The following is a 26,207-nucleotide window of genomic DNA, read 5'->3' as shown; positions in this document are numbered from 1 at the left end:
CAGGGTGCAAAGCAGCAGTGACATTCCTTCCTAGTCCACACAAATACTTCCCTGCCAGAAAGAGAATTACAGCCTTATTAAGGTGCTGAGATGCTTTTCTGCAGAAAGGTATTTTATCTGTGCTTCTAGAACAGAGTCGAGTCACAGCTGTGCATAAAACTATTGTTCATATTGAACACATTTTAGTCGTCACTATAACTTTGAAGGTGTGCTTTGATTCTCTGAATGCCTGGAAGGAAGGAGCCTGGTAATTATATCTATAGGTGCTCAGCAACAGCTCACATGCTTCATTAATTACAATTCAGTAGAAGGAAATATACCAGTTATTTTAACAACTCTCTATTTCCTGCCATTAAATATAGGTCATGTGGAACTGATATAGAATAAAGTATCATACTTTATGTCACAGAGAATGGAATCTAAAAAATGAGTGTTTTAAATCAGTTGTCTCTTCATGGAAGACAATCATTTAGAATTATTCATTTTGTTGATCCCAAGATAATAACACACAAGAGTCGATTAAATTCCACAGGGCAGTAGGTAGAGATCATTTTAATTGAGTTTTATTATTGTAGCCTGGGGTATTTTCAAAAGATTATCATTAACTCTGTACAACTATACAAAATATATAGCTGTAGTCATCTTTAAGGCAGACATAATGTGACCCCGTGTGTCTGGCCCCTGGGTAATCAGCCCCTCTCAATGGCATGACAGATGAGATGACTCATTCTGTCATAAAAAATTCAATCATTTTATGAATTAAATACCTGTAAAAATTGGCAGTGGAATTTCACATTTTGAGCCCCCTCACCCACCCCAGAAGCTTTGGGGAGGCAGTTTTATACTGAGCATTGACATCACTTGGAAAGTTCTCAATAGCTCTAATCACGATCCTAGGAGTATATGCAACTAGGGTAGGAATAATCATCAGCTGTAAAGGACTAAGAAAATACAACAGTTACAAATGCCATTTGGGGCTCCTTCTCATCAATCTGCTGTTGACTACTTGACAAGGAAAATGGGGCTAGAATTGCCATAACACAATTATTTTAATTTTCAGACTGGTCTTTTAGGGCCTATATTAAGATACAGTCTAGTTACTGAACAGAGACCTGTATTAGTTTGCTAGGGCTGTCATAACAAATACCACAGATTGGCTGGCTTAAAAAGCAAAAATTTATTGTCTCATAATTCTGGAGGCTAGAAGACTGAAATCAAGCCCTTTTGAGGGCTGCGAGGGAAGGATCTGTCCCAGGCCTCTCTCCTTGGTTTGTAGACTGTCATCTTTGCCTTTTCATATATTCCTTCTATGTGTTTCTTTGTGTCCTAATTTCCCCCTTTTAAAAAATTGTGGTAAAATATACACAGCATAAAATTTGCCATTTTAAATATGCACTTATAAACATTTTAAATAACCATTTATTTAACCAATTTAAATAAATGACATTAAGTACATGCACATTGTGCAACCATCAGCATCATGTACCTCTAGAACTTTTTCATCTTCCCTCTTTTTTTTTAAAAAATTTTTTTTTATTTATTTATGATAGTCACAGAGAGAGTGAGAGAGAGAGAGAGAGAGAGAGAGAGAGAGGCAGAGACACAGGCAGAGGGAGAAGCAGGCTCCATGCACCAGGAGCCCGACGTGGGATTCGATCCTGGGTCTTCAGGATCGCGCCCTGGGCCAAAGGCAGGCGCTAAACCGCTGCGCCACCCAGGGATCCCCATCTTCCCTCTTTTTATAAGGGGACACCAGTTATATTGGATCAGGGTTCATCTTGGTGGCCTCAGTTTAATTACATCTGCAACAATCCTATTTCCAAATAAGGTCACATTCTGAGGTGCTAGAGGTTAGGACTTCAATATATGAATTGGGGGAGAGGAAGACACAATTCAACCCATAACAGATCCCCAAACACAATGATTTAAATCAAATAGAATTTACTTCTCCCTCATGCAATGAATGGTCTAGAGGTCCAGAATCTGTTGCTGTGCTACTCCAGCCACCACTGTTGTTACCATAACTGCCTCTCAAACTGTAAAGCAACCCTGACTGCCTCTAAACAGTCACATCTCCATAATTTCAACATGGCCACAGCAACAGTAGGAGATAGCCTCTGCCTCATTCTTAACTTCCCATCTTACCAGCATTCACAAATATATACCCAGAATCAAGGCTGCAAGAGGGTCAAGGAAAGAAGTTTCAGTTTCCCAGCCCCTGGAGTATAAGGAAGTCCATAGGGAGAGTAGGTGGAGCGATATACCACAGCTCAATTTTGTAAACATTTAAACATTTTTTTAAAATCTTTGAAAACGTTTATTTTTGTGTTGTCTTGTTTTGGTGTTCATAATGTCGCATCAGACTTAAAGTATAAAGACTAGAATTCAGGTTCACTTTCCAAGTTCAAATTCTGGCTCTGTACTCACTAGCAGAATGATATTAGCAAGCTCTTAACCCTTTTGAGGCTCATTTTCCCTGTTTGTAAAATGGAAGTAAAAAAATCTACCCCATAGGGTTATTAACTAAACTCGTGTACATAAAATACATAGCATGGTTCCTAAGTAGAGAATAAATGTAAATGCTCATACCCATTATTCAGTTCTTATAGCTGTTCAATCCATGGTAGTAGTAGTATTTGAGAACATCCGCAAATAATTTTACATTTTATATTCATTATCCAATCTAACAGTTTCTATTTCCAAAAAGAGAACATTTTTCCAACATTTGGTATTTTTTGAAATATCAATATTTGCTATCCTCTTTTTCATAGATGCATAATTTTCTTTTCAAGTTGTCTGATTTTTATATAATCTTCAATTTTATAATCTTCAATTTTTATCATGTCTATCATTTCAAATCCAGGATCCTCATAGAAGATCTTCAGAACACACTGGAAAAGGCAAGCAGTTTGCGAACCCAGAGAAATCGAAGATACCTCTCTGGATATAATTATGAAGTTTATCACTCTTTAGAAGAAGTATGTAATCAGAGGAGCTTTCATTGTTTTGTTTTGTTTTTAATAAATGCATCTTTATCATTTAGGTCTAATGGTTGGGAGAAAAGAGTAAAGACAGAGGCAGGGGCCATATGGAGAATGCATAAAGCTCTTATAGTCCCCAGACACCTTAGTTCTTTAACTCTTCCATTAAGCCTTTATAAGTAGCAAAATAATTTGAATTTCATTTGCTTTGCCCAACCCACTCCTAAAAAGGACTTGGAAAGTGCATTGGAAAAGTGAGGTAATGTTGCCATAATTGCAGTTGCAAAAAACCTTAACTAAAAAGACTTGGAAGGTAGATCTAGTGAGAGTTTGAGGGCAATGATTTGGATAAGAGGTGGAGTGAATGTTGATTCTTGCCCCACAGCCTCTGCACAAGTTGAAACCTCTCAGAGACCAAGAATAATTTGTGGAGACTAAGAGCCTTTTAACATGTTGTTATTTATTCTTCTGATTATTTATTCTACAACAACCTCATTCCCACCACCACATCCTGGTCACCTGGACATTAGCTAGTTACTCTTGGAATCTCAGCTCAAGCAAAAAAAAAAAAAAAAAAAAAGGCTGTTTCTACTCTTACAGATGGGAATAGAACTCCCCACCTCCAACCCCAGCATATTGCATGCACCCACAGCACATGGATATGATATCTATCATAGTTTTCATGTATGTAATTGTAGGATTATTTAATTAATGCCTTTCTCTCCTCATAAGCTACAAGTTCCATGAGGACAGGCCATTTTTTTTCTTGTTCACTACTATATCCCCAGTGGCAAGGCAAATAGAGACCTCCAAATAGGTAGTTGATGACAGAATGAATAAGTACATACATTTTCCATGCCTCCCCTGAATTGAGCAAAGGAGTATCAGGCATAGTAATAATGAGATTCTGTTATATTCTTAGGAGAATATTTGGTTCTCTTGATAATAACTTTTTTCAAAATTATTTTCATATATTTCATGTTCCAACATATGTTTTAGAAGCTTGAAATTAGAAGCAATGGGAAGGTTTTAGATAGCTTGGCACATGAGAGTACTATAAAATGCACTAGAAAAAATTAAATTAGAAAAAATTTAAATATATCTATATAGATATGTACATACATATACATGAATACATATACACACATAAGATATATATACAATATATACATATATATGCTGCTCATTATATTAATAGAAAAGAAAGAATGAGTACTTCTCAAAATCTATTTTTTTAGCATAGACTCTCTTGCACATCATGGAATAGAGGAACACTTTTGTGTGACTTCCTTACTCCTCGTGAGCCTTTTAAGTCAGAAATGTCATCCATATTTCTAAGTGCCTTATTCATCTATCTCAAATATACCTTCTCCTGATGACAGATAAGTGTGTATGACTGGATCAATGCAAATCTCTCACTGTTATTGGGGAAATTATTCAGAGTATGCCCTCTGATGTGTGGCTTGAATAACCTTTAAATGCAGAAGACAATGCCTTTTTCTTAGTATCTTCTGTTCAGTGGCAAATTACAAGATGTGGGACTTTAACAAACCCTTTCAAGTAATTTGAATGGTTTCCATGAAGCTGATTTATTTCTTTTCCTCTTAAATGTTTTGGGGGAAATAATTTTTATTTTCAAAACAAACCCAGAAAACATTGATTAATTTTCTATAAAGCTCTGCCTTCAAAATACTAATGATTAAAAAGTAGTGGAATGTATGCATTAAAAAGGGAATAATATAAAGACGTGAAGCTACTATTTGTGAAGACTGTCAATAAAATATAACTTTAAGTATCTCAAGGAAATTTTTTTTAAAAACTAATTTTTGTTCAGTTTTATAATCATGCTTGCTCTTTGAACTCTGAGACCTATTGTTGCCATTTGTTACCTTTTGTTCTCTGAAAGCTCCATAATTGGGAAAGTCTGACATGATTTGTTATTTATTTGCTTTTAGATTCAAAACTGGATGCATCATCTAAATAAAACTCATTCAGGCCTGATTCACATGTTCTCTATTGGAAGATCATATGAGGGAAGGCCTCTTTTTGTTTTAAAGGTAAAAACATTATTAACAAGATATTTAGTAAACATTTTTTCAAGTTTGACTTACAGGGAAAAGAAATGAAATGATCTTTCACAGAATCTCTAATTTATCTGATAATTTAAGAAAAAAATTTCCCGTAGATTTTTGGGCCATATTTAATTTTTGCCATTGAGTGTTCAAGAGAATGCTGTTTCTAACATACTCAAAGTTATTTATGCATTTAAAAATAAAGACCTTCAAAATTATTTGTGAGCTGGTGCTACTTAAGGTAAACCAATGCAAAACTACACAAATATCTAAGAAGAGATGCATCCTTTCCAGCCATTGGCCCTGCATTCTCTTCTAGATACTGACCCAGGGCTCTCTATCCCTTCTCAGCCAATAAAGATTTCCCTATATCACTTCTTTACCTCCTATTCAGACCTTGACTCACTGGCCTTTGCCCACACAGCTCCTCTAAAACTTCTCTTGCCCAGACCAACAATGACTCCTGGTTGGTTCTCCTCTTGTCTTTCTGACTATACCCTCCAGTCTCATTCATTTCCTCTTCTCTCCCTGCCCTTCCTATGGGTTCTGGTCTTCCCAAGACTGTGCTCAGACTCTATGCTCTCCCTCTCTAGAAGGACACATCCACCCCATGGTCTCAACAGTCATTCCAGACTTTTCTATTTAGTTGGGGCCTACTCTCTGGAGCTTTACATTCATATATCATTGCCTACTTCTCATCTCAATTTTCACAAAAGCACCTCAGACTCATAATGGCACCACTGTGATTGCAGTCAAGAAACATGAGCGTCATTCTGTATCTCCTTAATTTTTACCACTTCCTTTAAATCTACCACCAAGAACTGACAATTATTTCCTCTAAATATCTTTTGAATCTGCTCCAATTCCTTCTCTTGTCTTCCCTGCTCTTGCCCTAACTAATTTCTGGATCTCTTCTCCATGGACTATTGCAATAAAGGTCTCATCACACTGTCAGTGTGAACTTGTGCTCATGCCTCTTTCTTTCTCACATATACACTCCTTTCCCATGAAATACAGGATGAAGCCTTACCTCTTTTATCTCAGATCCAGGGATTTCACATATTCTCTTCCTCAGTGCCCAGCTTCATCTGCCATTTCTTCCTCATCCCCCAAAAGCAGTTCTTCAAAGACAGTGTTCCCAGATTCTCTTCCAAGCTTGAAATGCCTTCTTCCAACTTGTCTGCTGGCCAAGCTTCAAGTTTTACCCAAGTATTCAAGGTTCCTCCCCTGAAAAGCTTTCTTTTATTCCCTGGGAAAATTAGACTTAACACTAAGCAACTTATGCATGTTCACCTCATAATGACTGATTGCTCCCATATCTGCCCTCCTGACTAACATATAAACTCCTTGACTTTTCATCTTTGAATCTCCAGTACCAAACACAATGTCCAAAAAGAATTTCTTGAAGTATTAGTGAAGTAATGAATGAAAACAAGGTCCCCTATGAATAAAATGTTAATAGCTACCTCTTTGTTACTGAGTTAGAAACCACATTTATGTAATATTGATATAATAAGATTATTTTTAAAAATCTGTCACCTGACTCTACAGATCAATTTGTTTTGCTTTTCCACTTTGTGTATAAAGTTTGACATTGTCCACCTATAAAACAGAATTATTGCTGGGGTACCTGGGTGGCTCAATTGGTTAAGTATCTGCCTTCAGCTCAGGTCATGATTCCAGGGTCCTGGGATCCCCTGCATTAGGCTCGCTGCTCAGTGGAGTGTCTGCTTGTCCCTCTCCCTCTGCCCTTCCTCCTGCTCATGTTTGTTCTCTCTCAAATAATTAAAATTAAAAAAAATTTTTTAATTAAAAAATACTAATTACTTTAAGAAATATTTCTTTGGATTATGAATCTTATTGTCTTGGAGGAGGGGTTGGGAGAAAGGGGAATTTAACATTTTACTTAACAATCACATATTAAAGGAGAAGCAAACTTGGGGCACCTGAATAGCTCAGCCAGTTTAGTGTCTGGCTCTTGAACTCAGCTTAGGTCATGATCCTCAAGGTCATGAGATCAAGCCCACATCACACTCTGCACTCAGTGTGGAGTCTGCTTGGGATTCTCTCTCTTCCTCTCTCCTGTCTTTCTTCCTGCGCACACATGCATCCTCCCTTCCTCCCTCCCTCCCTCCATAAATAAATAAATAAATAAATAAATAAATAAATAAATAAAATCTTTTTTAAAAAGAAGAAGTAAATCTATTTAATGAATTTCCTTTTTTGTCTATTTTCCAGTTATTTGTTTTATAATTAAGGCAATAACTTATTTCTGCATAAACAGGCCTGGATTTCTGAAATAGATAGGAAATCCATCTTCTTTGTGGGTTATCTAATGAATCAAACTATAGTGAAGGACTACACTGAAATCTTATTAAATTATGCTAATCAGTGAAATCTAAAAGTAAAAGCCTGAGTTGGTTACTCTGAATACTCTTGTTTTCAGCTGGGCAGAAGATCACGGACTTACAAAAGAGCTGTCTGGATAGACTGTGGTATTCACGCAAGAGAATGGATTGGTCCTGCCTTTTGTCAGTGGTTTGTAAAAGAAGTAAGTTAAACCCTTTATACAAGGTCCATTTCAGCTAACTGAAGCTTCCCATGTGTTTTTATTCTGCACAAGGAGCAGAACTGGAAACTTGAAGCCAGCAATAGCTGATTGAATGATAACACCTTGATTTTGGTGGGTTACTTTCATGTTTCTGAAGACCTCTCATAACCCTGGCTCAATTTATCCTCAACTCTGCCCTTGGAGGTTGGAGTTACCAACCCTCATTAGTGAGAAAGAATCAGAGTTTCAGAGCATTTATGAATTTGTGGACAAATTAGGAACCAACCAAGTAGCTGTTATATGGTAAAAGGCTAAACATCTCACTTATGCTCCAGAGCAGTTTCTCATACAATATCCAATTTAGAAAATTCTATATCACTTATCACAATGATTTCACATATAACAATAAAAGGATGAGCAGGTAATTGCATTTTGCTTTCCTGCTATCTGTAATATAATATCAAAGACCCTTCACATCTGTGGATTTTGCATTCCGAGTTTTAGTAGTATTCAGTAACTCTAATGGTTGAAGATTCATAGTGATTTCTTATCAGAGCCTTCATTTAAATCATAAGTCCTCTGAGGCTAATATGTCAAATGGGTCCCTATTCCAAGCATTGGCCAATCTCACAAACCAACATCTTAATGTTTTGCTATTTTTCTACTCATCATCCAGAATGCAATGATTTTTATGATTATTTTTAAACTTATTACTATTTTTTGAAGACTATTACCATTTTTTTTCTTTTAAAAGGAAATCAACAACTAGTTCTGGTAATGAAAGTGAAGAAGTCTAAGTAAATGAAGGTTCTAAGCCAGATAATAACCCTATAAACTTCCTTAGTCCTATTTATAAGGAACCATTAAGAATACAAAAGATCTTTAAATACTTTAGTTCTATTTCACTGTGTTTTGTAGGAAAATTAGGTGCCCTGCTGCAGTTTATGATGTTGAGAGCTCTCCTAGTCTTGGGAAAATACACCTCACAAATGTCAGAAATGTACTAAATTTGTAAAATCTGTCTCTGCTGCCATCATACCCACATAAGCATTCTTAATTGTGTAAATGTGATGTAATAATAATTCTTAAACCATTCACACTCAGTGTATTAAGGAATTAATATTCTTTTAACATTTCATAACAAACACAAAATCTAAAAAGAAATTAACTCTAGTTGCACCTGGGTGACACTCGTTTGAGCATCTGACTCTTGGTTTCAGCTCAGGTCATGATCTCAGGGTCCTGAAATGGAGCCCTGTGTCAGGCTCTGAGCTCTGTATGGAGTCTGCTTGTCTCTCTCCCTTCCCCTCTACCCCTCCCCCTGCTCGTGCATGCACTCCCTTTTTCTAAAGTAAGAAAATCTTTTTAAAAAATTAACTCTATTAAAAAAAATTAACTCTATTACCTTGTGTTAAATATCCACTGTTACACATACAACTTATGATCTACTATGTTAAGTTTCAAAAGGAAAAGGAGGAAAAATGTCTAGGAATAGAACACCTATTGCTTATAAACTGTGGTCCTATGTGTTATTTAAGGGTATAAGAATGTATCTCCCAAACATTTTACCTCACCCCCACATATGCAACTTCTTTATAACACCTAAACTTACTTTATTTGTTCATGTGGTTGTCTGTCTCTTCCTGTACCAGTGCTAAGGGCAGAGACTCTATTTTGTTCTTTGCTAAATCCTCAGAACCTAGAACAACACTTGTCACTTAATCATCAAATATTTATTAATGGGAATAATGAGAATCCAGAGGTAACGATGTGGAAAAATTTCTGGGAGATGACTTGTCAAATCATCTGATAGGTTATAAATGGTACTCCCTGGATTTTGACAGTGCACAATCTGTGCAGCCATATATGGCAGCCCTATAACCCAAGCTAAGTTTCCAAGAAAGAGGAAAATACAGTGTAACCACAGAAAAAGGACAAGGCATATATAAGGACCATCAATCAAGGGTAGTTGATTTTGGAGGAAGAGAAAGAAGCATCATTTAAGATTAGGCTCCTTTTCACTGAAGATGAGTAAGGAAAGGCCTCATCCTTCTTTCACCAGGCCATCTTCAATCATGCACATGAGTCTGGCCATTTCCATATCTCTGCTACTCTTTCCACACCTCTCACTCTCACTGTTTATGGCTGTCCACTTGCTCCTCCACTTAATCACTTAAAATTTCCCATCTGAGTCAAGGCAGCAACCAGAAATAGGGCAAAGAAGCCTTAGGGGTCACTTGCCCCTGTGTCTTGTCGAAGCAGTGGGGCTGCCAAGCTGGTAGCAGTGGCTGGAGTGGGTTGATAATTACACATTACAGGCTTGTTAAAGATGTTCTCATCTTGCTTTGAAGACCCCATTCCCACTAATGGTGGTACTGGGAACAGGGAGAAGAAGAATGTCAAAGATTTAAATAAACTTAAACCCACCAAGCATTAGAACATCATCTCTTAGGCAACCCTCTTGGGTCCCCTCACTTTTTTGGGTGCTTTGTACTATCAGTAAACTTTACTATCACTCAATAAACTTTGCTGTGCTGCCCACCATTCTTGGTCTGGTCTACTTCTACATTCTTAGAAGCAACAGGACCAAGAACCGCAGGCACTGAAGGAAAAAAATCCTGTAACACCAGCAGAAAAATAAATGTTTTATCTTTAAAAAAAAAAAATCATCTCTTAGACACTAATTCAGTCCCTCATTAAATCCTAAGTCTCCCAAAACAGGCAGGAGGCAGCTGGTCCAAGAAGAGCTCCAGGCAGTGTCCCTTCCATGGGCCATCTCCCCTCTACCTCAGAAGTCCCATGATCAGGTCCCAGGCTCCCAATCTAATTTCCATGTCTTTTCTGGGGGCACCAGGGAGCCTCTGGGATCTTTCTCTGGCTTCTAGGAGACTCTGGGGTGCTGCATCTAGCCCTCACAGCTGCTTCCTGGCACACTGCCAATTGTGTCCTCCTGCATTTGCCACTAATTGGCATGCAAAAGTCAAGCGAGGTAATGTCTTCTCAGAGAGATAAGTGGTGAACAGAACAGAGATCCCCTTTCTAATATTTTTTTATCCTAACCTGTCAGTAGTTTCTACCATCTCTTGATTTCCCTGGAATTTCAACCCAAGGAGAGGGGGCGAGTCAGAGGCCAAAAGTTTGGCTTTACACTTCTGTTTTCTCGAATGCTTTCCGCAAACTGAACAGCCTAAAACAACATTACAACCTGGTTAGTTTCTCTGGGCCAGCCATCCTGGTGCAACTAGCCACGTGTGTCTAGCTCAAGAGATCTCACAATGGTGCAGTCAAGATGGCAGCTGAATCTTTAGTCATCTCCAGGCTTTTGTGGGGGAAATCTGCTTTTGAGGTCACTTAGGTGACTGTTTAGAAGCCAGAGGTCCTCCATGACTATAAGCAAGCGACATTTGGGGACGCCTGGGTGGTTCAGCAGTTGAGTATCTGCCTTTGGCTCAGGGCATGATCCCTGGGTCCTGGGATCAAGTCCCACATTAGGCTCCCTGCAGGGACCCTGCTTCTCCCTCTGCCTATGTCTCTGTCTCTCTGTATCTCTCATGCATAATGAGTAAATCTTTAAAAAAAAAAAAAAAAAGAAGAAGAAGAAGAAGAAGGCAAGAGACATTTGTTCCTTGCTACATGGGCTTCTCCATAATACAGCTCACAACAAGCACCTGGCTTCCCTCAGAGCAGATGAGGGTGTAAGAGTGAGCAGGCCCAAGATGGAAACCAGTTCTTTGTAAACTAACCTCAGAAGTGACATCCTATCACCTTTGCCATATTCTATCCATTAGAAATGAGTCAGTAGTTCCAGACCATATTCAAGGGGTGGGAGGTGCTACACAAGGGTATGAATACCAAAGATGGGAATCACTGGAGACTCCTTAGAGGTTGCACATGATCCTTTGGTGAGGACTTTCCCCACAGTTAGCTACAGCTATTATGTTTGCATTCTCATTCAAATGCGAACTAGGAGAAAATTTATCAAGCCCTTCTGGGATCCTTAGAGCAGATTGCATAGATATTCCTTGCACAGGAGCTCAGTGAATTAAGTGTCCAACCCTTGATTGCATTTCAGGTCACAATCTCAGGGTTGTGAGATTGATTGTCCTGCTCTGTACTAAATGTGAAGCTTGCCTAGGATTCTGTGTCTCTCTCCCGCTTGCATACATTTGTGCATTCATTCTTTCTCTTTCAAAAAAAAAAAGGTACTTGGACAACCCTGGGACGGAATGCTGGCTTTGAAATTTACTAGCTGTGTGATCTCGGGACAAGTTGTTTAATCTCTGTGAACCTCAGTAATATGTGACACACTGGGCCATTGGGAAAATTAAATGATATAATACACGTAAAAGACTTAATAGGGTGCTTGGCATATAATCCCTTAATAAAATCAACTCTCAGTAGCAGTAGTATCAGCAATTTGGTGTTTTCATTTTTTTTTATGTTTAACATTGAAAAATACTGTCTCATACTCATACTGTTATAGGGACTTCACTAAGAACTATGTAGCATCAAATTAAATAATAGGGTAGATCTAAAGGGAGCAATGGGTACAGCTCAAGGGGTGTGGCTTAAGGGGTGGATCTAAACTGAAAGAACAATGGGTGTGGCATATGAGGTATGGTTTAAAGGGCGGATCTAAACTAAGAGGAACAATGGGTATGGTTCAAGGGGTGTGGCTTAAGGGGTGGATCTAAACTAAGAGGAGCAATGGGTCTGGCTCAAGGGGTGTGGCTTGAGGGGTGGATCTGAACTGAGAGGAGCAATGGGTTTGGCTCAAGGGGTGTGGCATCAGGGGTGCATCTAACCTAAGAGGAGTAATGGGTGTGGCTCAAGGGGTGTGGCTTAAGGGGTGGATCTAAACTAAGAGGAGCAATGGGTATGGTTCAAGGGGTGTGGCTTGAGGGGTGGATCTGAACTAAGAGGAGCAAGGGGTTTGGCTCAAGGGGTGTGGCATCAGGGGTGCATCTAAACTCAGAGGAGCAACAGGTGCTACTGTGCCCTAGTTGCGGATGTTGGCTGCTGCTGGGAAGCGGAGTCAGACCTGCAGGGGACCTCAGGGCCGGAGCCCTCCCAGCGCGCCCCTGCTCCCTGCCAGGGCCCCAGGGGACGCCGGGGAGCCCCTGGCCCTTGAGGGTATCCGGAGTCAGAAGAACAGGAGGGGAGGCTGGGGGGGGGGGGGGGTGGACCGCGGCCGCCTCCGCCGCCAGCCGATGCCGCAGCCGATGGCTGTCCTGCAGCCGGTGGAACTCTTTCCCCCTGGACTGAGCAGCCCTGCGGCTCTCCTGACTCCCCTCGTGCAGGAGGCTCTCCGGAGCTCTCGGCCCGGCGGAGGCGGAGGGCCCGGCAGGTGGCGTGGCCGCGGCCCTGGGGCACCTGGAGCACCTGGAGCAGCTGCGCCGTCCCCCGCGCAGGAGGTGCGCTCCCCACGGCCCGGCTGGACGTCGAGCTGCCTGGAGCTCCTGGAGCTCCTGAACCTCCCTTTGCGCCCGCGTGTCCGGCCCAGGCTTCCTCAGCTGGAGGCGTGCTTGTCCCTGCAGCTCCGCGAGCCTCGGCTTTCCTCCCCTGCTCCCTGGACGCCCGTCCTCCCCCTCTGGGCGCGGGCCGAGGGGCCGCAGGGGGAGGCTGCCGAGCGCCCGCGGACTCCCCTCGCGCCGCCCCCCCCGAGCCCGGGCAGGCCAGCTGGAGTCGGGGGCCCCAGCGCGGGGACCCGGGGACCGCGGGGCTCCGGCCTGCCTTCCTCCGCTCCCCCTTGCTGCCTTCTCGGCCCGCAGCCCCCATTTCCTCCGCCGCCCGGGCTGGGCTGCCCTGCGGACCAGGGCCGCCCTTTGGGCCTCCCCGTGCTCTCGGCGCAGCGCCTTCCCCTTGCTGGGGTGCTCCGGAGGTGGGGGTTTCATCAGTGGTCTGGGAAGGGGTGCCAGGCGGGCGCCCCCTCCCACCTCCCCCCAGCACCTGCAGGGCGAGCTCGGCTGCCAGCCAGTGCCGCGTTTGTTCGGGGCAGCCAGAGCCAGCGTCCGCGAGGGGGGAGCACTGGCCTCCCCCACGGGCGCCTTGGGGGCCTCACAGGCCGGCGCCTCTGGTGCGGCTCCGCCACGCCTTTCCCAGGTGCGTCACCCTGGGCACGCGGCCCCTTTCTTCTTCTCAAGGAGCTGCGTACACTCTTCACCAGCAACACTGCCACCACGGTGCCTACCAGAGCCTCCCAGCAAAACCCAGAGACCGGTGGCATGTGTGGCATGTGTGGCATGTGTGTCATGCTTGCACAGAGCACCAGCAGGGCAGCGCACAGCTGCTCCAGAACTGGCTGGGGAGACATTTCGCCTCCACCAGCTGGCTCCAAAGGGCCTTGTGGCTCTGCCTCCAGTCGCCAGTGTCCTGTGAGCCACAAGTAACTGCTTAGAATCCCAAGGAGGGTTCTGTCTCCAACACAAACCAGTGCCTGGCAACTGGGACTGATAGCGGTTGGGCTGGGGGGAGGGGGCACCTGAGTTCTGGAAGGCTCTACCCTTCTTTCCTCCTTGCATGGACAGAAAGGGAAATTACTTACACAGTGCATGGGGCAAGTAGACGGGCAGCCTGAAACTGAGGCCTCCGTCGCCCACCTGGCCCTACAGCACACCTAGAGGGTCGTGGCAGAGCTGTGCCAGTTTCCTCCTCGGCACGTGTGTCAGGCACAGGGGGATCCGTCCCTGGGTGAGGCTCGTTCCCCTCATTCAGAGAAGCCTGTGCCAGAGATCTCCTCCCTCCGAGGCTCCCTCTGTCCTTGTCTTTTGCTGATATGGGGGGAAGGGGGAGCGGGCAGGGTGCAGGGAAACCAGACTGAAGGGAGTCCCCATAGGTACCAAAGGAGACTAGATTTTCGGTTGTAACAACACACAAGAAAAGCATAGAACTGGCAGAGTCTGAGATTTTCATGGCTGCTCAGTAGAGCCTGCTTTCCTCCTTAAATCCGTGTCTTTCTGGAAGCAGGCAAATCTCTGTGGAGGTGGCCTATATCATTTTCCTTCACCCTGAAGAAATTTTTTTTATGGTTTTTGCATGACAGGGGGATCAGCAACAAATCCCTCAATTTTTGATCTGTGAGAGTCTTTTTCTCCTTAACTTTTGAAGGGTAACTTCAGAGGCAACAGATTCTTAATTTGGTGGCTTTTTTTTTTTATTCCACTCCACTCCTTGGTTGTATGGTTTCTGAAGAGAAGTCTCTTTGTAGTCTCATCTGTGCTCCTGTGTAGGTAAGGTGGTTTTTCCCCCATAAATCCTTTTCCCTTTTTGCTGTTTTTTAAAATTTTCTGCAGTTTATGTTATGCCTATGTACAGATTTTATTTTTAGCTTTATTTATTTTATCTTACACCCAGTGTGGGGCTCAACTCATGACCCCAAGATCAAGAGTCACATGCTCTTCTGATTGAGCCAGACAGACACACCACCACCATGACGTACAGATTTTTGGTATTTATTGTGCTTGGTGTTCTCTGAACCTCCTGGATCTACTGTTTAGTGTCTTTTTTTTTTTTTTTTTAATTCTTAAACATTATTTCCTCCAATCTCTTTCCTGTACCTCTCCTTCCTCTTCTCCTAGTATTCCATTGCCAATGTGTTACACCTTTAATATTGTCCCACAGTTCTTAGACATTCTGCTCTGGGGTTTTTTTTCTCTTTTTTGTCTTTCCTTTTTACTTTGAGGAATTCCTATTGATCTATCTCCAGCTTCCTTCACCGTCCTGGGCTGTGTCCAGTCCACTGATTAGCCCATGAAGTTCATTCTTCATATTGTCACATGAAGTTTTTTTTTTTTTTAAGTTTAGCATATTTTTCATTCTGTCCTAGAATTCCCAACTCTAACATTGCCAGTCTGATCTTGTAAGCTATCTACTTCATCCACTAGGAAACTTAGCATGTTAATCATCATCATTTTATATCCTGGACTCATAATCCCAGTATCTATGCCATGCCTGAGACTGGTTCTCATGCTTGCTGTGTCTCTGAAAACTGTTTTTTTCTGCCACTTAGCATGTCTTATAAACAAACTTTTAGTTGTGAGCCAGACATAATCATGCTGTGCTTCATGATATCTGCCTTCAATGACAGGCCTACAGTGGGTGGTGGGTGTGTGGCAGGGAGGCATTCTTCCTCCAATTAGGCTGTCTCCAGTGCCCCTGAGCCCCGAGATTGTGACTTCCTGCATGCCCTCAGTCCTTCCCTTCGGGCAGGACAGGAGAGCTAAGGAAGGGGGAGTGCAGAGTGGGGTGTTGACATTTCCCAGGTCAATTATGTTCTGATAAAATCCCAGCAGATTAGGCTCAGGTTAACTACTTTCCCCTGAGGTCAGGCCTTGTTAAGAAGAACAGGGTACTCTGGCAAATTTCAAAACTGTTTCTTTTCCTTTTCTTGTTCAAAGCCTGAGGGGATTTGTTTCAGATGAACATGGGAGAACATGGTTGGGCTCCTGGAGTAAACTCAAAAAGATGTGACCCCTCACCCCCACCCCCATCACTGAATCCACCCAGCAATTTGGTGTTTTTAAAAGACCAACGTACAGAGAATCGTTAGAAAATCACCAAGGCTATGAACTTAACACCATCAACCAACAGGATCTAAATAACGTTTGATAAATCACTCTGCCCAACAATGGCAGAATGCACATTATCTTCAAGTGCCTATTCTCTATATATTCTGGGCTAAACCAACCTCAGCAAATTTTTAAAAATGAAAATCATACAGAACTGTGTTCTCTGACCACAAGGAAATCAAACTAGAGGGAGATGGGAAGGGAGTGGGATAAAAGGGTAATGAGTATTTAGGAGGGCATTGTTATGATGAGTACTAGGTGTTACATGTAAGCGATGAATCATTGAATTCTATTCCTGAAACCAATATTATTGGATATGTTAACCAACTAGAATTTCAATAAAAATTTGGAAAAAAAAAAACCCACTGAATCCGTGTTGTATACTTGAAACGAATATCGCATTGTATATTAACTTACTGGAATTAAAATATTTTTAATTATAAAAAATTTTTATTTTTTAAAATATTTTTTAAAATAAACTAGATATCAAAAGGAGAAAGCTAATAAAAAGAAAATCCAAACACTTGGAAAATAATATGCTACATTATCTATGGATCAAAGATAAAATCTCAAGGTAGGTTTTAAAAAATACATTGAACTGAATGAAAATGGAAATACAACATATTAAAATTTGTGGGACACAGTTAAATCAATGGACAGAGAATTTTATAGCACTAAATGCATATATTAGAAATAAGGTGGCTCAGTCACTAAGTCCAACTCTTGATTTTGGCTCAGGTCATGATTAACTGCAGGGTTGTGAGACTGAGCCTGTATTGAACATGTGCTGGGCACAGAGCCTGCTTAACAGTCATTCTCTCCTTCTGCCCTTCCCTATTCCCCAACGCCACCCCCCCCCCCATGTCTCTGTCTCTCTCTCATCTCCATATCTCTCTAAAAAAAAAAAAAAAAGGAAAAGTCTCAAAACAATAAGCTGTCACCTTAAGCACCTAGAAAAAGAATAGAAAATCAAAGAATAAAACCAAAAGTAGGGGGGAGGAGCAAGATGGCGGAAGAGTAGGGTCTCCAAATCACCTGTCTCCACCAAACTACCTAGAAAACCTTCAAATTATCCTGAAAATCTATGAATTCGGCCTGAGATTTAAAGAGAGACCAGCTGGAATGCAACAGTGAGAAGAGTTCGCGCTTCTATCAAGGTAGGAAGACGGGGAAAAAGAAATAAAGGAACAAAGGCCTCCAAGGGGGAGGGGCCCCGCGAGGAGCCGGGCTGAGGCCGGGGCGAGTGTCCCCAGGACAGGAGAGCCCCGTCCCGGAGACGCAGGAGCTGCACCGACCTTCCCGGGCGGAAAGGGGCTCGCGGGGAGGTGGAGCAGGACCCAGGAGGGAGGGGATGCCCTCGGGCTCCCGGGGACAGTAACAGCAACTGCGCGCCCAGGAGAGTGCGCCGAGCTCCCTAAGGGCTGCAGCGCGCACGGCGGGACCCGGCGGGACCCGGAGCAGCTGAAGGGGCTCGGGCGGCGGCTCCGCGGAGGGGGCTGCGCGGCCCCGGGAGCAGCACGGAGGGGCTCGGGCAGAGGAAGAGGCTCCGTGCGGAGGGGGCTGCGCGGTTCCAGGAGCAGCTCGGAGGGGCTCGGGCGGCGGCTCCACGGAGGGGGCTGCGCGGCCCGGGAGCGCGAATCCAACAGCGCAGGCTCCGGAGCACAGGGCGCCGGGACACAGCCCAGGATCCCGCCTCCCCCGGGACAGGCAGAGGCCGGGAGGGCCCAGGACAGCGAGGACGCTCCTGCCCCAGTTGAGCAGATCAGCGGCCCCGCCCCGGAGCCTCCAGGCCCTGCAGACGGAGTTCCTGCCGGAGCTGAATCCAGGGCTCCAGAGCTGCCCCGCCACTGGGGCTGTTCCTCCTGCGGCCTCACGGGGCAAACAACCCCCACTGAGCCCTGCACCAGGCAGGGGCACAGCAGCTCCCCCAACTGCTAACACCTGAAAATCAGCACAGCAGGCCCCTCCCCCAGAACACCAGCTAGACGGACCAGTTCCAGGAGAAGCCAAGGGACTTAAAGTAGACAGAATCAGAAGATACTCCCCGGTGGTTCTTTTTTTGTTTGTTTGTTTTTGTTTTTGTTTTTGTTTTGTTTTGCTTTTTGATTTGTTTCCTTCCCCCACCCCCTTTTTTTCTCCTTTCTTTTTCTTTCTCTTTTTCTTCTTTTTTTTTTTTTCTTTTTTCGTTTTTTTTTTTCTTTTTCTTCCCTTTTTTTTTCTCTTTCTCTTTTCTTTCCTTCTTTCTCTCCTCTCTTTTTCTCTTTTTCCCAATACAACTTGCTTTTGGCCACTCTGCACTGAGCAAAATGACTAGAAGGAAAACCTCACCTCAAAAGAAAGAATCAGAAACAGTCCTCTCTCCCACAGAGTTACAAAATCTGGATTACAATTCAATGTCAGAAAGCCAATTCAGAAGCACTATTATACAGCTACTGGTGGCTCTAGAAAAAAGTATAAAGGACTCAAGAGACTTCATGACTGCAGAATTTAGAGCTAATCAGGCAGAAATTAAAAATCAATTGAATGAGATGCAATCCAAACTAGAAGTCCTAACGACGAGGGTTAACGAGGTGGAAGAACGAGTGAGTGACCTAGAAGACAAGTTGATAGCAAAGAGGGAAACTGAGGAAAAAAGAGACAAACAATTAAAAGACCATGAAGATAGATTAAGGGAAATAAACGACAGCCTGAGGAAGAAAAACCTACGTTTAATTGGGGTTCCCGAGGGCGCCGAAAGGGACAGAGGGCCAGAATATGTATTTGAACAAATTCTAGCTGAAAACTTTCCAAATCTGGGAAGGGAAACAGGCATTCAGATCCAGGAAATAGAGAGATCCCCCCCTAAAATCAATAAAAACCGTTCAACACCTCGACATTTAATTGTGAAGCTTGCAAATTCCAAAGATAAGGAGAAGATCCTTAAAGCAGCAAGAGACAAGAAATCCCTGACTTTTATGGGGAGGAGTATTAGGGTAACAGCAGACCTCTCCACAGAGACCTGGCAGGCCAGAAAGGGCTGGCAGGATATATTCAGGGTCCTCCATGAGAAGAACATGCAACCAAGAATACTTTATCCAGCAAGGCTCTCATTCAAAATGGAAGGAGAGATAAAGAGCTTCCAAGACAGGCAGCAACTAAAAGAATATGTGACCTCCAAACCAGCTCTGCAAGAAATTTTAAGGGGGCCTCTTAAAATTCCCCTTTAAGAAGAAGTTCAGTGGAACAGTCCACAAAAACAAAGACTGAATAGATATCATGATGACACTAAACTCATATCTCTCAATAGTAACTCTGAATGTGAACGGGCTTAATGACCCCATCAAAAGGCGCAGGGTTTCAGACTGGATAAAAAAGCAGGACCCATCTATTTGCTGTCTACAAGAGACTCATTTTAGACAGAAGGACACCTACAGCCTGAAAATAAAAGGTTGGAGAACCATTTACCATTCGAATGGTCCTCAAAAGAAAGCAGGGGTAGCCATCCTTATATCAGATAAACTAAAATTTACCCCAAAGACTGTAGTGAGAGATGAAGAGGGACACTATATCATACTTAAAGGATCTATTCAACAAGAGGACTTAACAATCCTCAATATATATGCTCCGAATGTGGGAGCTGCCAAATATATAAATCAATTATTAACCAAAGTGAAGAAATACTTAGATAATAATACACTTATACTTGGTGACTTCAATCTAGCTCTTTCTATACTCGATAGGTCTTCTAAGCAAAACATCTCCAAAGAAACGAGAGCTTTAAATGATACACTGGACCAGATGGATTTCACAGATATCTACAGAACTTTACATCCAAACTCAACTGAATACACATTCTTCTCAAGCGCACATGGAACTTTCTCCAGAATAGACCACATATTGGGTCACAAATCGGGTCTGAACCGATACCAAAAGACTGGGATTGTCCCCTGCATATTCTCGGACCATAATGCCCTGAAATTAGAACTAAATCACAACAAGAAGTTTGGAAGGACCTCAAACACATGGAGGTTAAGGACCATCCTGCTAAAAGATAAAAGGGTCAACCAGGAAATTAAGGAAGAATTAAAAAGATTCATGGAAACTAATGAGAATGAAGATACAACCGTTCAAAATCTTTGGGATGCAGCAAAAGCAGTCCTAAGGGGGAAATACATCGCAATACAAGCATCCATTCAAAAACTGGAAAGAACTCAAATACAAAAGCTAACCTTACACATAAAGGAGCTAGAGAAAAAACAGCAAATAGATCCTACACCCAAGAGAAGAAGGGAGTTAATAAAGATTCGAGCAGAACTCAACGAAATCGAGACCAGAAGAACTGTGGAACAGATCAACAGAACCAGGAGTTGGTTCTTTGAAAGAATTAATAAGATAGATAAACCATTAGCCAGCCTTATTAAAAAGAAGAGAGAGAAGACTCAAATTAATAAAATCATGAATGAGAAAGGAGAGATCACTACCAACACCAAGGAAATACAAACGATTTTAAAAACATATTATGAACAGCTATACGCCAATAAATTAGGCAATCTAGAAGAAATGGATGCATTCCTGGAAAGCCACAAACTACCAAAACTGGAACAGGAAGAAATAGAAAACCTGAACAGGCCAATAACCAGGGAGGAAATTGAAGCAGTCATCAAAAACCTCCCAAGACACAAGAGTCCAGGGCCAGATGGCTTCCCAGGAGAATTTTATCAAACGTTTAAAGAAGAAATCATACCTATTCTCCTAAAGCTGTTTGGAAAGATAGAAAGAGATGGAGTACTTCCAAATTCGTTCTATGAAGCCAGCATCACCTTAATTCCAAAGCCAGACAAAGACCCCGCCAAAAAGGAGAATTACAGACCAATATCCCTGATGAACATGGATGCAAAAATTCTCAACAAGATACTGGCCAATAGGATCCAACAGTACATTAAGAAAATTATTCACCATGACCAAGTAGGATTTATCCCTGGGACACAAGGCTGGTTCAACACCCGTAAAACAATCAATGTGATTCATCATATCAGCAAGAGAAAAACCAAGAACCATATGATCCTCTCATTGGATGCAGAGAAAGCATTTGACAAAATACAGCATCCATTCCTGATTAAAACTCTTCAGAGTGTAGGGATAGAGGGAACATTCCTCGACATCTTAAAAGCCATCTATGAAAAGCCCACAGCAAATATCATTCTCAATGGGGAAGCACTGGGAGCCTTTCCCCTAAGATCAGGAACAAGACAGGGATGTCCACTCTCACCACTGCTATTCAACATAGTACTGGAAGTCCTAGCCTCAGCAATCAGACAACAAAAAGACATTAAAGGCATTCAAATTGGCAAAGAAGAAGTCAAACTCTCTCTCTTCGCCGATGACATGATACTCTACATAGAAAACCCAAAAGTCTCCACCCCAAGATTGCTAGAACTCATACAGCAATTCGGTAGCGTGGCAGGATACAAAATCAATGCCCAGAAGTCAGTGGCATTTCTATACACTAACAATGAGACTGAAGAAAGAGAAATTAAGGAGTCAATCCCATTTACAATTGCACCCAAAAGCATAAGATACCTAGGAATAAACCTCACCAAAGATGTAAAGGATCTATACCCTCAAAACTATAGAACACTTCTGAAAGAAATTGAGGAAGACACAAAGAGATGGAAAAATATTCCATGCTCATGGATTGGCAGAATTAATATTGTGAAAATGTCAATGTTACCCAGGGCAATATACACGTTTAATGCAATCCCTATCAAAATACCATGGACTTTCTTCAGAGAGTTAGAACAAATTATTTTAAGATTTGTGTGGAATCAGAAAAGACCCCGAATAGCCAGGGGAATTTTAAAAAAGAAAACCATATCTGGGGGCATCACAATGCCAGATTTCAGGTTGTACTACAAAGCTGTGGTCATCAAGACAGTGTGGTACTGGCACAAAAACAGACACATAGATCAGTGGAACAGAATAGAGAATCCAGAAGTGGACCCTGAACTTTATGGGCAACTAATATTCGATAAAGGAGGAAAGACTATCCATTGGAAGAAAGACAGTCTCTTCAATAAATGGTGCTGGGAAAATTGGACATCCACATGCAGAAGAATGAAACTAGACCACTCTCTTTCACCATACACAAAGATAAACTCAAAATGGATGAAAGATCTAAATGTGAGACAAGATTCCATCAAAATCCTAGAGAAGAACACAGGCAACACCCTTTTTGAACTCGGCCATAGTAACTTCTTGCAAGATACATCCACAAAGGCAAAAGAAACAAAAGCAAAAATGAACTATTGGGACTTCATCAAGATAAGAAGCTTTTGCACAGCAAAGGATACAGTCAACAAAACTAAAAGACAACCTACAGAATGGGAGAAGATATTTGCAAATGACATATCAGATAAAGGGCTAGTTTCCAAGATCTATAAAGAACTTATTAAACTCAACACCAAAGAAACAAACAATCCAGTCATGAAATGGGCAAAAGACATGAACAGAAATCTCACAGAGGAAGACATAGACATGGCCAACATGCATATGAGAAAATGCTCTGCATCACTTGCCATCAGGGAAATACAAATCAAAACTACAATGAGATACCACCTCACACCAGTGAGAATGGGGAAAATTAACAAGGCAGGAAACAACAAATGTTGGAGAGGATGCGGAGAAAAGGGAACCCTCTTGCACTGTTGGTGGGAATGTGAACTGGTGCAGCCACTCTGGAAAACTGTGTGGAGGTTCCTCAAACAGTTAAAAATAGACCTGCCCTACGACCCAGCAATTGCACTGTTGGGGATTTACCCCAAAGATACAAATGCAATGAAACGCCGGGACACCTGCACCCCGATGTTTCTAGCAGCAATGGCCACGATAGCCAAACTGTGGAAGGAGCCTCGGTGTCCAACGAAAGATGAATGGATAAAGAAGATGTGGTTTATGTATACAATGGAATATTACTCAGCTATTAGAAATGACAAATACCCACCATTTGCTTCAACGTGGATGGAACTGGAGGGTATTATGCTGAGTGAAGTAAGTCAGTCGGAGAAGGACAAACATTATATGTTCTCATTCATTTGGGGAATATAAATAATAGTGAAAGGGAAAATAAGGGAAGGGAGAAGAAATGTGTGGGAAATATCAGAAAGGGAGACAGAATGTAAAGACTGCTAACTCTGGGAAACGAACTGGGGGTGGTGGAAGGGGAGGAGGGCGGGGGGTGGGAGTGAATGGGTGACGGGCACTGGGTGTTATTCTGTATGTTAGTAAATTGAACACCAATAAAAAAAAAAAAAGAAAAAAAAAAAAAGAGAATATAGTACAGAGAAAAAAAAAAAAAAAAAAAAAAAAAAACCAAAAGTATCACTGTACCCAGTTTCAAGATGTACAGCTACAGTAATCAAAGGTGCGTGGTGTTCCATAGGAGCAAACTATGGAAACACACAGCAACCTAAATGAAAGGATAAGACAAATGGAACAGAATAAAGACAGATAAATTGGATGTAATAAAGGACCCAGAAATAGACTTACCTAAATATACCTAACTGAATTTTGACAAAGGTGAAAAGCAATTCAATGGAGGAGAGACAGCCTTTTCAATAAATGGTGCTGGAGCAAGTGGACTTCCATAGGCCAAAAAACATAAATTAAAAAAACACAACCTAAGCCTCATACCTTACACAAAAATTATCTCAGGATCCCCGGGTGGCTTAGTTGGTTAGGCAGCCAGCTCTTGATTTTGGCTCAGGTCATGATCTCAGGGTCCTGGTACTGAGTAGGTGGGCCTCTGCTTGAGGATTCCCTCTCTACTTCTCCCTCCCCTTGCCCCTGCTCACATGCTCACTGACACACTCTCTAGAAAAAGTAAATCTTTTTTAAAAACTCAAAATCACTGACTTAAATGTAAAATTATAAAACTTTTAGGAAAAAATATCCAGAATGTAAACCTAGGTAAAGAATCCTTAGATTTGACATCAAATCATGTTCCATAAAGAAAACGTTGATAAATTGGACATTATCAAACAATCAAAATGTAAATTTGTACTGTGAAAAAGACCTTGTTAAAAGGACAAAAAAGACAAGCTACAGACAAGGAGAAAATATATGCAAACCACCTGTCTAATAAAGGATTCGTATTTGAAATGTGTAAGCTCAAAATGTGACCCCAAAATAAGTAAGCAATCCAGTCAGAAAAAAAAATGAGCAAAATACCTAAACACTTTACCAAAGGGTAAATAGATGGAAATCACATAAAAAGTTGTCACCAGGGCAATTCAAATTAAAACTACAATGAACTATCACTACACACCTATCAAAATGACTCAAATAAGATGCATCAGAGAGAGAGAGAGACCCCACCAGCAAATGCAAAGGAGGATGTGGAATAACTGGATCACTTCTACATTGCTAGTGGGAATGTATGATAGAGCTAACCCTTGAAAACAGTTAACAGTTTAATTTTTAAAGCTTTTATTTAATTTCCAGTTAACATAAGGTGTAATATTAATTTCAGGTGTTCAGTATAGTGATTCAACACTTCCACACAGTTTCTTTAAAACTAGACCTGCAACTACCATATGACCCAGTAATTATACTCTTGGCATTTATCCTAGAGAAATTAAAACTTACGTTTGCTCCAAAACCTGTACATAAATATTTATAGCAGCTTTATTTATAATAGCCAAAACCTGGAAACAGTCCAGGTAGCCTTCCATGCCTGAATAGGTAAAGTAGTATACACGTTCCATGGAAAACTACTGAGCAATAAAAAGGAGCAAACTATGGAAACACACAGCAACCTAAATGAATTGCCAGAGAATTATGCTGAATGAATAACCAATCCCAGATAGATACATGCTGTGTGGTTTCATGTACATAATGTTCTCTAAGTGTTAAAATTATAGAAATGGAGAGACCGATTAGTGGTTGCCAGGGCTAGGGAGAGGTGGAGATGGGAGCAAAGTGGATGTGGCTATATATGGGGTCCTTGTGATGGACAAGTTCTGTGTCTTGATCAAAGTCAGTACTCTTGAGTACGATAGCATGCGATAGTTTTTGAAGATGCTATCATTTGGAGGAAGTAAAGGGTACATAGGATTTTTCTGTATTAATTGTTCTAATTACAACTCAAAATGAAAAAGCTATTATGAAAATGATAGCCAGGTCTCCATACTCCTGGATTCCATTCTGTCTGGAACCAAGGTTCTCTCTTACCCAGAGAATCGGAGGCAGTTTTTTCATTGCTCTTTCTTCCCTGCTATATAATCCCCAACTGACCCTTACTCTCTATGCCATGGAAACCAGAATTATCAAGATGTAGCTCTGGTTCCATATGTCCCTCTTTTTGTCCGCCAGCTTGATCATCCTGTGCCATGCCCTGAGAGCCACTTCCACTTCTGCTCCCCGCTCCAGTTTAGCAGATGGGTCCGTGAATGTCTTGGACACACAAAGCTCAGAAAACAGTGATACAGAAGCAAACTACCAGCTTAAATGACAACATGGGCTCGGTTATTTTGTTATTCTGAAAAGTGTTCAAATTGAATTCATTATCTCAATATATAACTCACAATTGTTCATTATCTCAATATATAACTGCTGGTTGGCAGACATTTAAAGTGCAAAATACATGATAGGCTTGTGGGTTATCTTTTAAATTGAAAATTATTTCATTATGTTGAAAAATATAGAGCCATCATTTTTTATTTTAATACTTGCCGCCTCTTTTTTGGTATTCATATCACAAATTTGTATGTCTTGTAAGCAAAATAAAAGAAATAGAGATATGCTTGAATTGCAATCTCTCTTTTGTTAAATTCTTGTTTGTACTAGGCTAGCAGAACCATCACTGATGTTATATTCATGGTTTGTGGGGTTTGGGGCTGGTCAGGGGAGGAAGAAGCAGACGTAGTGGACTTGCTATTGAATTGTGTTCTACAGATGCTCCTTTACCGTGGGAAAAAAAAAAAAAAGAAGAAGCTTTAAGAACACTAACTATATGGGGGTTGGGGGAGGAGGCAAACCAAGAAACAGATTCTTAACTATA

General features: G+C 41.7%; 1 protein-coding gene across 2 annotated transcripts in view; it reads left to right on the top strand.

The window, feature by feature from the left end:
* CPA6 (carboxypeptidase A6) overlaps window positions 1–26,207 on the top strand; it is a 336,470-nt gene that overhangs the window by 244,190 nt on the left and 66,073 nt on the right. For both annotated transcript variants that reach the window (XM_038579473.1, XM_038579472.1), the window contains exons 4-6: window positions 2,864–2,978; window positions 4,937–5,038; window positions 7,500–7,604. In XM_038579473.1, coding sequence (XP_038435401.1) covers window positions 2,864–2,978; window positions 4,937–5,038; window positions 7,500–7,604 — 322 coding nt within the window. The remainder of the gene's footprint in view (window positions 1–2,863; window positions 2,979–4,936; window positions 5,039–7,499; window positions 7,605–26,207) is intronic.

The sequence above is a fragment of the Canis lupus genome, chromosome 29 (genome assembly GCF_011100685.1).
Source record: "Canis lupus familiaris isolate Mischka breed German Shepherd chromosome 29, alternate assembly UU_Cfam_GSD_1.0, whole genome shotgun sequence".
NCBI lineage: Eukaryota > Metazoa > Chordata > Mammalia > Carnivora > Canidae > Canis > Canis lupus.
The sequence above is the reverse complement of the archived record's forward strand: the minus strand, read 5'-3'. Positions and strand labels throughout refer to the sequence as shown.